This window comes from Pavona decussata, unplaced genomic scaffold (genome assembly GCF_977016875.1).
Source record: "Pavona decussata unplaced genomic scaffold, jaPavDecu1.1 SCAFFOLD_78, whole genome shotgun sequence".
Classification (NCBI taxonomy): Eukaryota; Metazoa; Cnidaria; class Anthozoa; order Scleractinia; family Agariciidae; genus Pavona; species Pavona decussata.
This window is the reverse complement of record NW_028145496.1, coordinates 2,429,673-2,443,318: the sequence shown is the minus strand read 5'-3', so window position 1 is coordinate 2,443,318 and position 13,646 is coordinate 2,429,673. Positions and strand designations below refer to the sequence as shown.

Genomic DNA, 13,646 nt, shown 5'->3' with positions numbered 1-13,646 from the left:
TCTAGCAATAGTTCTTGGTTGTTTTTAATAAAACAATTATTCCACTGGCCCTTCTTGGGTATAAAATGATAGTAGCCAACTTGGTGCTACAAGACCTGTTTGAGCACATTGGTTAGTAACAAACCACAACTCAAACATGAAATGTACGGATGATGTGAAATCCTCAAAACCAGTAACTGCAAAATGGAAGCAACTTGCAATTTTTATCAATATATTCCAATCAGCTCTCCACAAAGTGAGTGTCAGGTCCTTTTGCTTCTTAGAAGTAAAACAAAATGCCCTGTCCTATACCTTTCTGGTCATTGCAAAACCTGTTGATTTTCATTTGCGAATGGGTTATTCCCTATAAAAGCAGCAGCTTGCTTATTGACAAGCTTACATTATATCATTGAAAATTGCGTCAACAAGAAGAAGAAAAGTAATTCTTTACATTAAGGATGCTTAGAAAGTATGTGAAAAATTTGTGAGGGGAGGGCAATCAGTAACCAGAGACACCAGTGTTTCATCCACCCAACCAGCCACCTCCTGCTCATTTTTATGAGGAGGTTTTGGAGAATGTGTTACTCAGTGGGTGACACAGGCATCTTCGGGAAAAGGAAATCCGAGTGCTCCTATCAGGAGTCCAACCTAATCTTGACCTTCCTGTAATTACTTAAGTTCAGATACTCTACCACTGAGCTACAGGAGACTTGTGGGAGCCATGGCCATCAAAATAATTTTATGTGATAAACATCATCCATACTGCTAGGATTTGAATGTCAATGTCTTTCTCTGAGCACCATATGATTTCTTTTGATGACCTCCACAAGCCAAAATGCTGAAATAAAACATTTTCTATCCAAGCCTGCCCTATCCAAACCCACCTTGTTGTGCACTGTCAATCTCCACATCAAGGCGTGCAATGTATTCCTCTGGTGATCCAGTTGATGAGGTACCTAAAAAATACTCATGTCAATAGAAATATGTGTAAGGTACAAACCAATGCATTATTGAGATCTTCATGTAACTTACTGTTTAATCCAATCTTTGGAGACTGAAAGAGAAGTAGCACAATTGTGGGCTCTACTTGGGAGGTCTGTAGAAGACAACACATTTTTCAGGGTTAAGAAACATGAGAATGTATAATTACTTGAACTCAATTAAATCAAGAATTAAAGTGATTTATGCCTCTGTCATTTATATTCCTTATTCAAATAAAGACTGAGCATTAACAGCCACAAACATGCACACTAATGCAACGGTGGTTGAGTACAATAATTCTGCAGGTTAGCGACCATGGACAGCCATTTTGGGGTTATTAGGACTTGTCAGCATGGCATAGCTAACAGATAGCTTCAGGGGTTTTGGCAGTGAAAGGGCTCATGTCTCTCAACTTTCTCATATCAGCCATATCCCACAGGAATATCATTGTTATATCCATTCAACAATTAAGTATTAATAGACAGTTAGACATACATTTTTTGGCCAACAAACCAAACACAGAAGAATCCTCTATCAAGTTGATAATTATTTATAACATATTTACTGCCATTAGTAGAACACCAACACCATTATATGCCTGAATAGTGAAGTTATGGATTGTCAATTACCAAAAGAGGTTCTTTTAAACACAGCTCAGTTACATCTATAGTGCACCTAACTACTGTATAAGGATTGCAGTTCTGCATAAGTCACATGTAAGAAGCTCTTCTGTTCTACTCACTAGATCTTTTCGTCCCTTGAGAGTCAGGGTGTGGATCGTCAATGCTGCTCCCTTAGTGCCAGGAGGAGCAGGACTTCTCACAACATCAGTCTTTGGTGAGTAATCAGCATCCGCAAAACCAAAACAGAGGAGTGCACTACTATTCTGGTGACATACAAAAAAGTAATAATAATAATAAAAATGTTGAATCAGAAGAGAGTCTAACAAACATTTTGCACATACTTTCACAGTCTCATCGGTTATGCCACTTAACAGGGATGAAGGATACTGTGCTTAATCTAACCAGCCTTTCTAATTCTACATGAAGATGACGCGGGGAGTATGAAGAATAGCCGTTTGGACTCTGCAGTGCACCAGTTATATTTTCATGTGTCATAAATGTTAAGTTGTTCATGCAGTAATAACGTTTAGACTCCAGATAAATTTCAGTGACTCACAATAAAATAAATATTTCAGTAACGCCTTTTGTATTCTGCAATGTGCCAACTACATTTCAATGACTGAAAATAAATGTTAGTCATACATGTGAATTATGGCAATGTTTTTTGGACTCTACAGTATTCCAGATACATTTCATGACAGATACATGTTAGTTGTGCATGTAATAGTTACGCTTGGATTCTGAAGTGTGCCACTAAGAGACTTCTATGCCTGATAGTAATGTTAGCTGTGTATACAGAAATGCCTTATGGACTATGTAGTGTGCCAGGTACCTTTTACTTCCTGCTAATAAATTATAGTTGTGTATCCAGTGGTGTGGTGCGCCAGCAACATTTCATCGTGCTTACATTAATGCCTTTTGGACTCTGTGGTGTACAAGCTACATTTCACTGTCTGCTAATAAATGAAGGTTGTGCATGCAATAATACCTTTTGGACTCTGTGGTGTGCCAGCTACATTTCAGTCGCTCCTAATAAAGTCAGTTCTATATGTACTAATACCTTTTGGGCTGGGCAGTGTACCACATACAATCCAAGGACTTGACATAAATGTTACTTGCCAATGTGGTAATGCTTTCTACCAGCTACATTTTAATTCCTCATTTTAAATACTACTTTTAATTGGTATGAAGTATCCCTTTTAACCTTACGGTGTCCCAGTTATACCTCAAAAATGCATAATAATTTTCACTTGCATATGTAATGACAAAATTATTCCAAAGGTAGTTAACCAACTTACTGCAGATATTATGATTCTGATGGGTACTTGAGCTCTCCCTCTGTTGATCAGATGGATAGGTCGACACTGCTTTGCTCCCAGCAAAACCTCACCAAAGTGAATGGTATTATCATCTTCCAGGAGGACCTGTTTCACAAAAATCACTCATTACCCCAATCATTGAAATGAAGACGTAAAGTCAATCCTTCTAACATACCTCTACTCTAGGCTCTTCAGCTACAACCTCCAATGCCAAAACAGGCCCCAAACTATGTGCTGCTGGTGGCACTTCACACACCACTGGAAAAGAATACACTTGTAGTTGAGCAGTGAATGTACCAGCATCATGGGGCTCAATACTTATCTGAAAACAACAAAGCAAACCAGCCGTCTCAACAATGACGTAATGATATCTTAACAATGTCACATTCCTTAACTGAGAGATATTAACATTTCATTACCTTGACATTTTCTGTGGTGTGTGGAGCTATGATTGCTTTTGGTTGATGTGAAAATGCACTTGCACTACTGAGAACCTAAAGGTCAGGGAACAAAGCAAAATGAATGTCTCAATTAATATCAGTCTTAGCACTCTTGGAAGAAGTCAAGCACTCCCACATCACTTTTCAGGTTGAGAATACTGGATTTCATATCTTCTCAATGCATGATCCAGTGACAAAAACCTTAAGCACTAGACATGTGGACTATTTTGATGCATTCCTTGTTAGCAGTGTTTCTGCCAGACTGCGCCATTGCAGGAATCCCGCATTGCAATCAGATTAATAATACTCTGTGGTTGAACGACTAGTTGGTTGAAACACGACAGTGAGAAGGGAATGTTATGTGAACTGTGTATCAGCTCTGGGAAACAGTCCTCTTTTACTACTGGATGCACGAACTCCAGAACTTTGTCGCTAATAAGCCACGCTGAGAGCACTGACCACAGAAATGAGTTATTGGCTTCTACCATGCAGAAATTCAACCGTTGAAATTTTATCATAGATCCTAATAAACTGCTTTATTTTACGTGGTACCCTGATGCAATTTTCCTTCTGTAGCTTTCAATTTATTGGCCCCCTTCCTAAACAATTGGCCCCTAAAAAGGTCTTCAGGGGCCACTTTGGACCTCAAGTAAAATTTTCTGGCTGAAAAACTGGTTAGGTAATGGCATTCACAACAGCAAAAATGTCCCATTCCCAAACTTTAAAATTCTTACCCTTTACCAACATCCCATCACTAACTTTTATTGCATTCACTTCACAACTCTTACCTGCACACCATTAGCAGTGGACAAAATGGAACGTATTTCACAATGCATCCATCGACTGCTGCTGTTATGAAGTGGAATAACTGTCTCTGTCAATACACCCACACAGCAAAATTGAGGGAACTTAATCTCCCCAGGAATTATTACTTGTGTTGATGGTGGCATTGCAGCTCCTTGAGAAAAATCTGGTCTCACTTGCAGAAGACCATTAGGAATCTGTTGAGGTGGGGTATGCTGGTATGGTATGGAAGTTGGAACTCTTGGCTGGGTAAATGAAGTTGGTAAGACTGGAAGGTTTGAGGGGTTGGATTGACGATGCAGGGGGATTTGCTGGCTGGCAAGGCTATGAGGAATATCAACACTGAGCGATTGGACATAGGTTGGTGTTAAACTTGATGGTTTTGGTCCTACAGATGCTGAAACAGTTTGTACAAATGGAACATGACCATGAAAAGTGTTTATGGAACCAAGGCCTTGAGCTGGATACACAGCTGAACCCTGAGCAACCATCCTTGGATCATATGCTGTAGGTGTAGTATTTGATAAACCACCACCTGTCTGAACATTCAAACCATTTCCAGCAAGAATAGGCCCTATCATACCTGGTACTCCAATGGAGCCGTTGATATTATTTGAATACAAGTGTGGTACGAGGTTGGGGTTGCCAAAGGACGTAATACCTGGAGCAATACTTAAGGGAGGAAACATTTGTGAAAAATCTTGAGTCATAAAATTGCCTGCCTGGTGCCCATGTAGCAACACAGCCGAGGGTGGTCCTTCACTAGTACTACCCAGGTGAGCTGCTGCTTGCAATTTATTCATTGGAGCTGTTTGAGTTTTAAGTCCATCAGCTGTGGTACTATTGCTTGGCTGGCTAGTGTTTTGCCTGTCATTATCTAGCTGTAAGAAGTCCTTTTGCTTATGTTGGCGACTAGGAGTTGTTTCTGGCCATGAATGCCTGCTATTTGTAGTATCTTGTGTAAGTGCTGTGGACATGCTTCCAACAGCACTGTCTGATGTCTCAAGTCTTTGCCTAAGTGGAGAAGAATGATACCGTGAAGTATTTACTTCTTGAGTTAAAGGATGAAGTTGCCCCGTTGGTAGAGGATGTGAAAAATCCCTATCATACAAAGCAGATGAATCAGTCATCTGCGGAACTGAACGATTTAGTTTCTGTTCAATTTCATTTGTTCTCTGTTTCCTTGGATCAACCACTGGAACATGCTGCTGTTGTTCAGCTACCTTGTTACCCCTTCGCAACGTATAGGTGTCACCAAATTGAGGAATTATGTGTACAAAAGGGCCAGTTTTAGGAGAAGGCACTGATTCATCCTGTTTAATTGTTAAGTCTTTGGAATCAAGCTCTTTTAGACTCAGAGGTACCATAGACACACTACCCTCTGTTTGAAATACACTATTCTCCATTGTATAACTAGAGATTCCATACGGAGAGTCAGAAATGTTATGACTCCCTTGGCTCCCTTGACTGTATGTCATCTTCTCTGGTGAGGTTGTAGCCTGCGGACTGCTGGATGCCAAAGGGCTAAAGCCAGAGGGTCCAGATTCAGAAGCTGCTGATGTCACTTCAGAAGATGGAGCTTGTTTCTTCTTATTCTTGACTTTGGCCCTTTTCTTTTCAACTGCTGCAAGTTTCTTTCTTATTTTATCTGGATCTTCATTTATTGCCTGTGCAATAAATTGAGTCATCTTTTCTAATGATGATGTAGAGCTGGAATCTCCAAAAGAAGACCTCCTCAGAGAGCTTATCCTACCTGGATGCTTATAAAACTCTTCAAATTCTTGGGCCTTAACTGGTGACTGTAGAGACACATCAAGGGGGTGACTTGAAATCTTTTGAGTCTCCTGCTTTTCTTTTCTGTGTGAATGTTTCTTTTCTTTAGTTTTAGATTGATTATTACCTCCAATACTCCTACCAGAATGTGTAATTTGTCCATCAGTTTTCTTTATGACACTTTTAACACTACCAGTACTGCTATTGCTTTGTGAGCTAGTCTGGCTTACACTTCTACTTCTGCTCTTCACTGGAGCATCAGTTTTGAACTGCTCATCCAGTTTTAACTTCTGTATTTCAAATGGAAGCATGTCTGCATAAGCAGAACCAGCTAATTGCAATTTTGTATTGGTTAGATTCCTTGCTTCTTCTCCTGGAATTTCCTTTCTTTTTGGTTGATCCTGCATCTGCAGTCTTTGAGAAATGTCATCTAGCTGTGTAGGTGGCTTTTGTGCTACTTCCTTCATACTTCCATCTGCAGACGTTCTATTTAAAATACCATCAGGGGAAATGTTGTCCATTGAAGTTGTGAGTTCACTGATGTCTCTTACTGCACCCTGGGGAGGAGGTGTCACTATAGGTTTGTCATTTCCAAAGTGAGGCTAACGAAAATAAAAAACAAAAAGTAGAAACATGACCAAACTGAATAGCAGAGTTAACTTCCCTGACACAGGTAATCACAACTAGTGCACTCCTCCAGAACTATAATTCTCAGTTTTGGTTTGTAGTGGAGAGGAAAGTGACTTGAGCAAGTGATTAGTACATAGGCACAGATACAACTATAAGCTTTTATTCTAAAACATTCAACCTAATCACTGATCCCAGCACCCTCAGTGTCTGAAACAAAATTTACAGATAGGGAGCCAATCAGGGAATGTTTACAATAAGATAACGGGGTTAGTGCTGAGTCGGTGGACAGTGGAAACAAAGTTTGGTTTTATCAACAGTGTTGATAACGTAATTTGGCCACAGTATAGAGATTTGAGTGCCGACGGTGGAGGGTTAGCCCTACGTCAGTGCGAATTCTTATGGTGGCCAAATTACCAAATCAACTCTGTTGAGAAAACCAAACATTGTTTACCATAGATGTAGATGTCTCCAAGCTTCCCAAGTTCCTGCGAAACAAATAATTATCCACCCAAGCGGCTGGCTTTATCAGGTATTTGAAACAATGTTATAAGAAGTAAAATGAGTCACATTGAAGGAGAAAAAAAATCATGAAATGGAACACTGTTTCAACTGGATGAATGTGTCTGAAAAAAGATCAACATCCTTACTGTTACATGTACTTATTCATCACCATGCGTTAGAAGTCAGCTATGAAAATCACAGTGGATCCTTTTGTTTATGCCATTCTGCCAATGGTTAAATGACACTGCTCAACTGACCAGTCACAAGATTTTGTTGACTTACCCTTGGTCTGTCAGGACTTGTCCGAGACAAAGAACCTAGCTCCTCTGACCCTGCTGCCAGAAATGCACCAAATGAGATCCGCACTTCACCAACGTCATTGGGGTCATTGATACCCACAACTTGAAGCAGGGATGGCCTGGTGATGAACTGGCTGTCTGGAATGGTCCAGTCATGTAGCTTAGTGACATCATTTATTTGGGCCTGAGACTAAAACAATGTTGATAACAGGGAAACGTTTCATACATAGAATAACACCAGTTGGTTAGCTTAGCTGCTACTTCAGAATGTGACAGGTTTGATCCCACCTGGCCAACATAAAGAGTTTTATAATAACTTGTAAGGTCAAGCTGGCCAGTCTTAACAACTTGTCCCCATTCAAATAATATGTCATTGGTCGAAAAAGTAAAGCCATTGAAAATATCTCCTACACCTCGTCAGTACACATTGGTAGGGAAAAATAAAGTAGCCACGTCACTGCTGAAACAAGTAGGGGAAGTAGTCCCTGGTGATCACTGATCTAACTAAATTATGAGAAAAATAATCGCCTGGTTTATAGTTCTACATGTAACTACAAAGCAGAAATGAAGCTAACAGGTTAGAGACTTGAACTGGGCATGATACAATGAATACAGCTTACCTATGAAAGTGTATTACTTAAATGGAACCATTACACTTGCAATCATAAAAACTTAAAAAACTTGACTTAATCTTACTGGTATTTCTAGTTGGTGCTCCTTGTTAAAAATCTCTTCATCTGCATCGATAACGGCCAAAGGATTTCCTGAATATTGAAAACAACACAAAAAGCACATTAGAGCACAGCACAGAAATACAACAATTTACACAATTCATGTAACATAAAACTATCATAAACAGCCACACAATTTACATGTATTGTATGCTCAATGAAAACCTGTTTATCACAAAGTGCTTAGCTTTGACCATACATTTACAATCTAGAACTGGCCTTACAAGACTTGTTTGTAACAGTTATCGCCCTTTCAGCCAGAAAATGTCAAGTGGCCTTCCTAAATGCATGATCCCCCCCCCCCCAAAAAAAGTAAATTGAATTTAAATTTTTAACAAAATTCTTCAAAGACTGGCAGGTTTTACTACACATAAATTTGTTTGAGTACCTTGTGGTTCAAATTTATAGTCAGACTGCATCCAAGACACTTGCGCTTGATGTTCACCATTAAAGGCACCTTCACCAGGTACACCAACACCACCAAAAGGCCAAGACTGTTGATCCAAAGATCCAACTTGAAATGACCAGGCAGCAGTACTTTCTCTTCCACCTTAAAATCAGGCATACAAAGATTTTATTTGTTAGCTAATCTACAATCAATGGAAGAAATCCAATGCCTCATGAGCTGGTCCCGAAATATCACAACTTACTGTTATATTCATATTTTTCATTTAAGCTATACCACTTCCAAAAATGCAGTATGTTAAGACGTACCATAAAATTTACCATTTTTTCTCAACTTCAAATGTTTATACACACTAGCAATGTACTATGTACAATAAATGGCTTTCTCCACACTGAAGAAGGGTTATATACCTGAAGCATCTGTGTTTCTTTCAAAACCATTTTTGACACTTTTTGATATTTATTTTTAAATCAATCCTATCGTAAACATTTCCAAGGAACTTTCCTTTCACCATTCATTATTACCAAGGTACTATCCCCGAGGAAGGCCGTGTTAGTTAAATGATGCATACAGGAAAAACTAAATAAGATGCCAAAGTAGAGCATATTATATCCTATTACAAGGTAAAATAACAAGATGCTTAAGGGGGGATTACACCTAAATTTGAAATGAAATTGGAAGAGGTTTTAAGAAGAGATAGAAGAAAGAAAATGATTTTTGGAACACCAACAGACAGTTGTTACCCACCCAAGAGCAGCCCAGATTGCTTGTGGACTAACTTGGTGTCTGTCTCTTAATTATTAACTACAAATTCTAATTTTGAAACTTCTCTAAATCTCAAATATTTCTTATTTCTCTTAATTTTGCCAATCCTTCTAGAAAAACTACTCCTCCCAAATATACCCAAAAATCACCCCACAACACAGATTCACGGGATGATGATAGAGTTTTTTGATTGCTTGAAACATGAACAAGATATTTCCATTAAAGCCATGTCAAGTGGCGGAAAAATGGCGTTTGGGTGTAGCCCCCCCTTAACTGTTGGATCAGTAAACATGTTCACAAATGGAATTTAATTTACCACAAATCAATGTCGCACTTAGGAAGAATGACTCCTTTGTGGTCATTAGTCGTCTCAACCTAGTTCTTGACTGTAAGTGAAATCAATGGTCTTAAAGACAAAGTATCAATGAAAGCACAGTAAAAGACAAACCTTCATTGCTGAATGGATCATGTCCACCATCATTCATAGGCCAAGGAAATGCTGATGATCTGGGTCCATCCCAAGCTCCTTCAGGAGTTAAGGTTCTATCTTGTGTCATCTCTGTAATATTTCGACCACCTGAAAAATTCCCTAACATCTGAGGACTTGCTCTCATATTTTAACCCTTTAAGCCCCGAGGGAAATGCCAAATTTCTCTAAATCGGTAACTATAAACCAGGAGGCCACATAACTACAAATATACCATTTGAAAGGTGTTTTCTGGGGTATGCTATAAATCACACCAAAAGAAATGGAGGAGGTCACAGATTGAATTGACAAGTGCTCAAATAAAAAAATAAAAACGTTTAAAATTGTCCTGTTCCTTGTACGGATTGGGTATGTCCCTAAACTATAGCATAATTTGCAGCTCTCAGTGCATTGGTTGTTGTCAGATATTAACTTGGCCTAAAAAGTACAAAGATAAAAAGTTCCAAAAGTTGCAGGGGTGGTAAATCAAGTCTTGTATAGGAGGGGGCATGATATTATGTCTTCCATGTGCAGATCTTTCCAAGATCTTTTAGTTGTGCAAATTTCACACAAATTGACTGAATATTGAGCATGTAATTGCATTTTGTGCCATATGGCACTATCGGGGGTTAAAGGGTTAAGAAAATCAAGGAATTTGTAAACAAATTCAGTCAAATTCAGTGACAGTAACTGTGTGAAAACAGAACAGCATTATGACATGTACCTTCTTTCCAAGATGGCCCATTTGAAGCTAACATTGTAGATTGATCTCCATCACCTGACCTTTCCAATGTACCAGAATTACTCTGGAATGACAGACGTTTGAATCGAGAATTACACATTCAAAATGGGATAAATTACACCTTGTGTTTTTACAGAAGATTTGATTTGTCTAAATTAGCTGTCTGCCTGTCAATTCACCAGCTGAAATGGTTGGACCAGCTATGTATTTTTTCCTTGGACAGGAACCTTTATTCAACATTGCCTCACTTCATCCAGGTGTGCACAATTTAAAACTGTTTCTTGCTGGGAGTAGCCCTGCTATGGACTACAGTGCACCATGTCATCCATGGGGAAGTATTACAACCATTTGTTGCTTCGTGCTACTGACACTGACATAGCTTATGGCCATGTGGACCACTTCACTTAATGAGACGTTACATTAGCTTTACGTTTTTTCCTGTCATTAGTACAAATGTCATACAGGAAACTGCCAATTCATGTAGGATACTGGAACACCCTTTTGATAAAAAGCTTGGTAACATAAGCCCTAAAAAGGGGGCAACTGGCATTAGTACCATACTGCTCAGTAGTCACTCATCTTTGACTTCCGATTTGACTTTTGTTAGCCACTGTACGCCAAATCAAGTGTCATGCACGTACCTGTTTATGGTCAGCTACTTGACCAGTAACTGTGGATGGCCGCTGATGTCCTTGGAACAGAACCCCTGGAGTGGCCCTCAAGGCTTCCTCTTCGTTATCTCTTGGTGTTGACTACATGTATTAAATAAAATGTGTTATGCATACCTGGAGCAGATAGAACTATGCAAATAGATAATGCTTGGAGTTGAAGTTTAAGCAAGAAAACATCAGTTGAAAAAGACTTGTTACGAGCGTGGATAAGCCAAGCAAGCTGTTAAGAGTTGAGGATTGTAATGGCAATGTACTGAACTCTACATGTACATGTACTATATGCTCCTTCTGTTAAAGCAGTTCTAGGGCAGCCCTTTCAAACTGTTTTGTAGTAACTAGTAGACAACGTAACAAAACAATTGTATACATATATATACCATCACTTTATACCATAACAGGAGAAGTAAACAAAAAGCCCTGAGTCCAAAGGGTTCTCAAGGAAAATTAGTGTGAACTAAGTGGCAAATTCTCGTGTGTATGCAGCAAAATTGCCCATTGCTGGTATGTTTTAAGATACATGCTGTGGTACATGCTGCATTTATGACCTAATTATTTGTCTAGTTTTTTTATGTTTCAATGTTTTGTCTTGTGCTGTGTCAGGGCTCCATTTAAACTAGCTCTGCTAAATTGGATGCCCCTGGATAAACATTGAATTAAATAAAAAAATAAATAAATAAATAAATAAAGAGGACTATAAAACAGTAATATTGAGGATGACGATGATGACAGATGGTGGGTGGGGAAACAGTGACAATGATGATATCTGTGACATTGAATAACGAAAACAGGAATGACAAGTATCATAGCAATTATGATAAAAATGATGGCGATAACTGTGAGTGTAGAGTTATTGTAACAGTAAACAAGATTAGGGTGGGCAGTGCTAATGACGATGACAACATACAACAGTACAAGTTGATATGATGATCATAAGGAAGAGCAATAAATTTATTATATTATTGTGGAATAAAAAAAGAGCAAGCACGCTTAAAAACAAAATTGTATGTCTCAGCAACAATCAAACACACTACCTTCCAGAGCTGTGAATCATCAATGGCTGAACTCCCAATCATAAACTGTGCACTGTTGCTAAGCTTGCTTGAAAAGTCAGCACTGTGATCTGATAAAGCTCCAGATGATCCTAATCTTTCAGCATGCCAACTTCCTGATCTCTGTCTTGAGTGTTGGGTATTTTGGGCTTCAAAAGGAGTGTCACTTGGTACCAGTGTCTACAAAAGAAAGAACACATCAGTTTACAGTCGCATAGCAATGTTTCGAACCACCTAGGGAAACTGAATTTGATTTGAAAAATCGGGAGTTCCAATAAATCGGAGGTAAAAATCTGAACGAAGCAAATCCAAGGGAAACAACTTTTGCTTTGAAGAATCAGGAGCTTCAGAAAATCGAGGGTTCAAATAATCGAGATTCTGCCTCTGTTGACTCAGCGAGGATCACTAAGGTAGTTATTTACAAAAAGAGAATACATACTGTGGTTCAGTCCACAATTTACAGACTGTGCTGCATATCTTCTTCTTAGACAAAATGTGTTACCCCTCTAGCTTCTTGCTTCATATTACAATGTCGTGGCCAGGTCGCAAGTTTAGAATGAAGTTTTTAGATATTAAAAAGGCTGAATCATGACGGAAACCATATGAAGGAGAAGGCCTAATGGCAACTGCAAATTTATGGCTGAGCTCTTTGATGCTCATCTGAAACAATCAGGGGCATCCAGAACTTGTTGCAAAACCACCACCTCAGGATAGAGATTACTGGATTTCTCTCCCAGTTAATGGTAGCTGTTCTTGTTTATTGCAAACTTTTTTCAAATCCAAACCAAGCTGCACCTCTGGTGAGGGGTGGGCTGGGAGGGGAGGGTGTGGGGGTGGGGAATGCAACTCTACTGGGAGAGTAAAACTTTGTTTAAGACATACCACATCGCTGTCGTATAAAGCAACATGGCCAGCTGAGGCAGTCGCAGTAGGAGGGTCAAAGTTCAGTGACTCAGCTTCAGTAAGAGCATTACTTGGTCTACCTCTTTGCAGCTGGTGAACAAAATAACATCATTCACCTTACGAAAAACAGTATGTACAGCATTAACACCAAGATTCTTTTTACCCTTATGAAATACTGGAAGAAAATAGCTCACTTAAAACTAAAAATGCATACACAAAAAAATAAAATTTTGAGTTGCTATTTCATGCACTGAAAATTGACCTGCTTACTTTAAAGAAAAAATGTCAAAAAGTTCTGCTTTTATTGATAAAAACCTATGAAAATAATTATAAACTGAATGGTAGTTGTTATTTATCAAAAAAAAAAAAAAAAAAACCTCAAATGAATGAGGGATGGAAAAACCAGCTCTTGCCCCCCCACCCCATCTTAAATCTGTCTACGTGTAAGTTGTGAATTAGGGTACCGGCCTCCACAGTCACATCCAATTCTTAGCATGGCAATACTGTACAATTACCTCTATGTTGCCTTTCTCCAATCATGTATACGAGTGAAAGTTTCAAGAA

The 13,646-nt window shown here is 38.9% G+C and overlaps 1 protein-coding gene across 2 annotated transcripts in view; it reads right to left on the bottom strand.

The window, feature by feature from the left end:
* Positions 1-13,646, bottom strand: part of LOC146476325 (uncharacterized) — a 50,582-nt gene that overhangs the window by 25,118 nt on the left and 11,818 nt on the right. For both annotated transcript variants that reach the window (XM_085114875.1, XM_085114874.1), the window contains exons 11-25: positions 13,062-13,172; positions 12,162-12,359; positions 11,101-11,211; positions 10,442-10,523; positions 9,700-9,828; positions 8,469-8,630; positions 8,046-8,113; positions 7,333-7,539; positions 4,131-6,521; positions 3,322-3,396; positions 3,078-3,224; positions 2,882-3,007; positions 1,703-1,846; positions 1,012-1,075; positions 864-935 (exon numbers count right to left, since the gene is read on the bottom strand). In XM_085114875.1, coding sequence (XP_084971001.1) covers positions 864-935; positions 1,012-1,075; positions 1,703-1,846; positions 2,882-3,007; positions 3,078-3,224; positions 3,322-3,396; positions 4,131-6,521; positions 7,333-7,539; positions 8,046-8,113; positions 8,469-8,630; positions 9,700-9,828; positions 10,442-10,523; positions 11,101-11,211; positions 12,162-12,359; positions 13,062-13,172 — 4,087 coding nt within the window. The remainder of the gene's footprint in view (positions 1-863; positions 936-1,011; positions 1,076-1,702; positions 1,847-2,881; positions 3,008-3,077; positions 3,225-3,321; positions 3,397-4,130; positions 6,522-7,332; positions 7,540-8,045; positions 8,114-8,468; positions 8,631-9,699; positions 9,829-10,441; positions 10,524-11,100; positions 11,212-12,161; positions 12,360-13,061; positions 13,173-13,646) is intronic.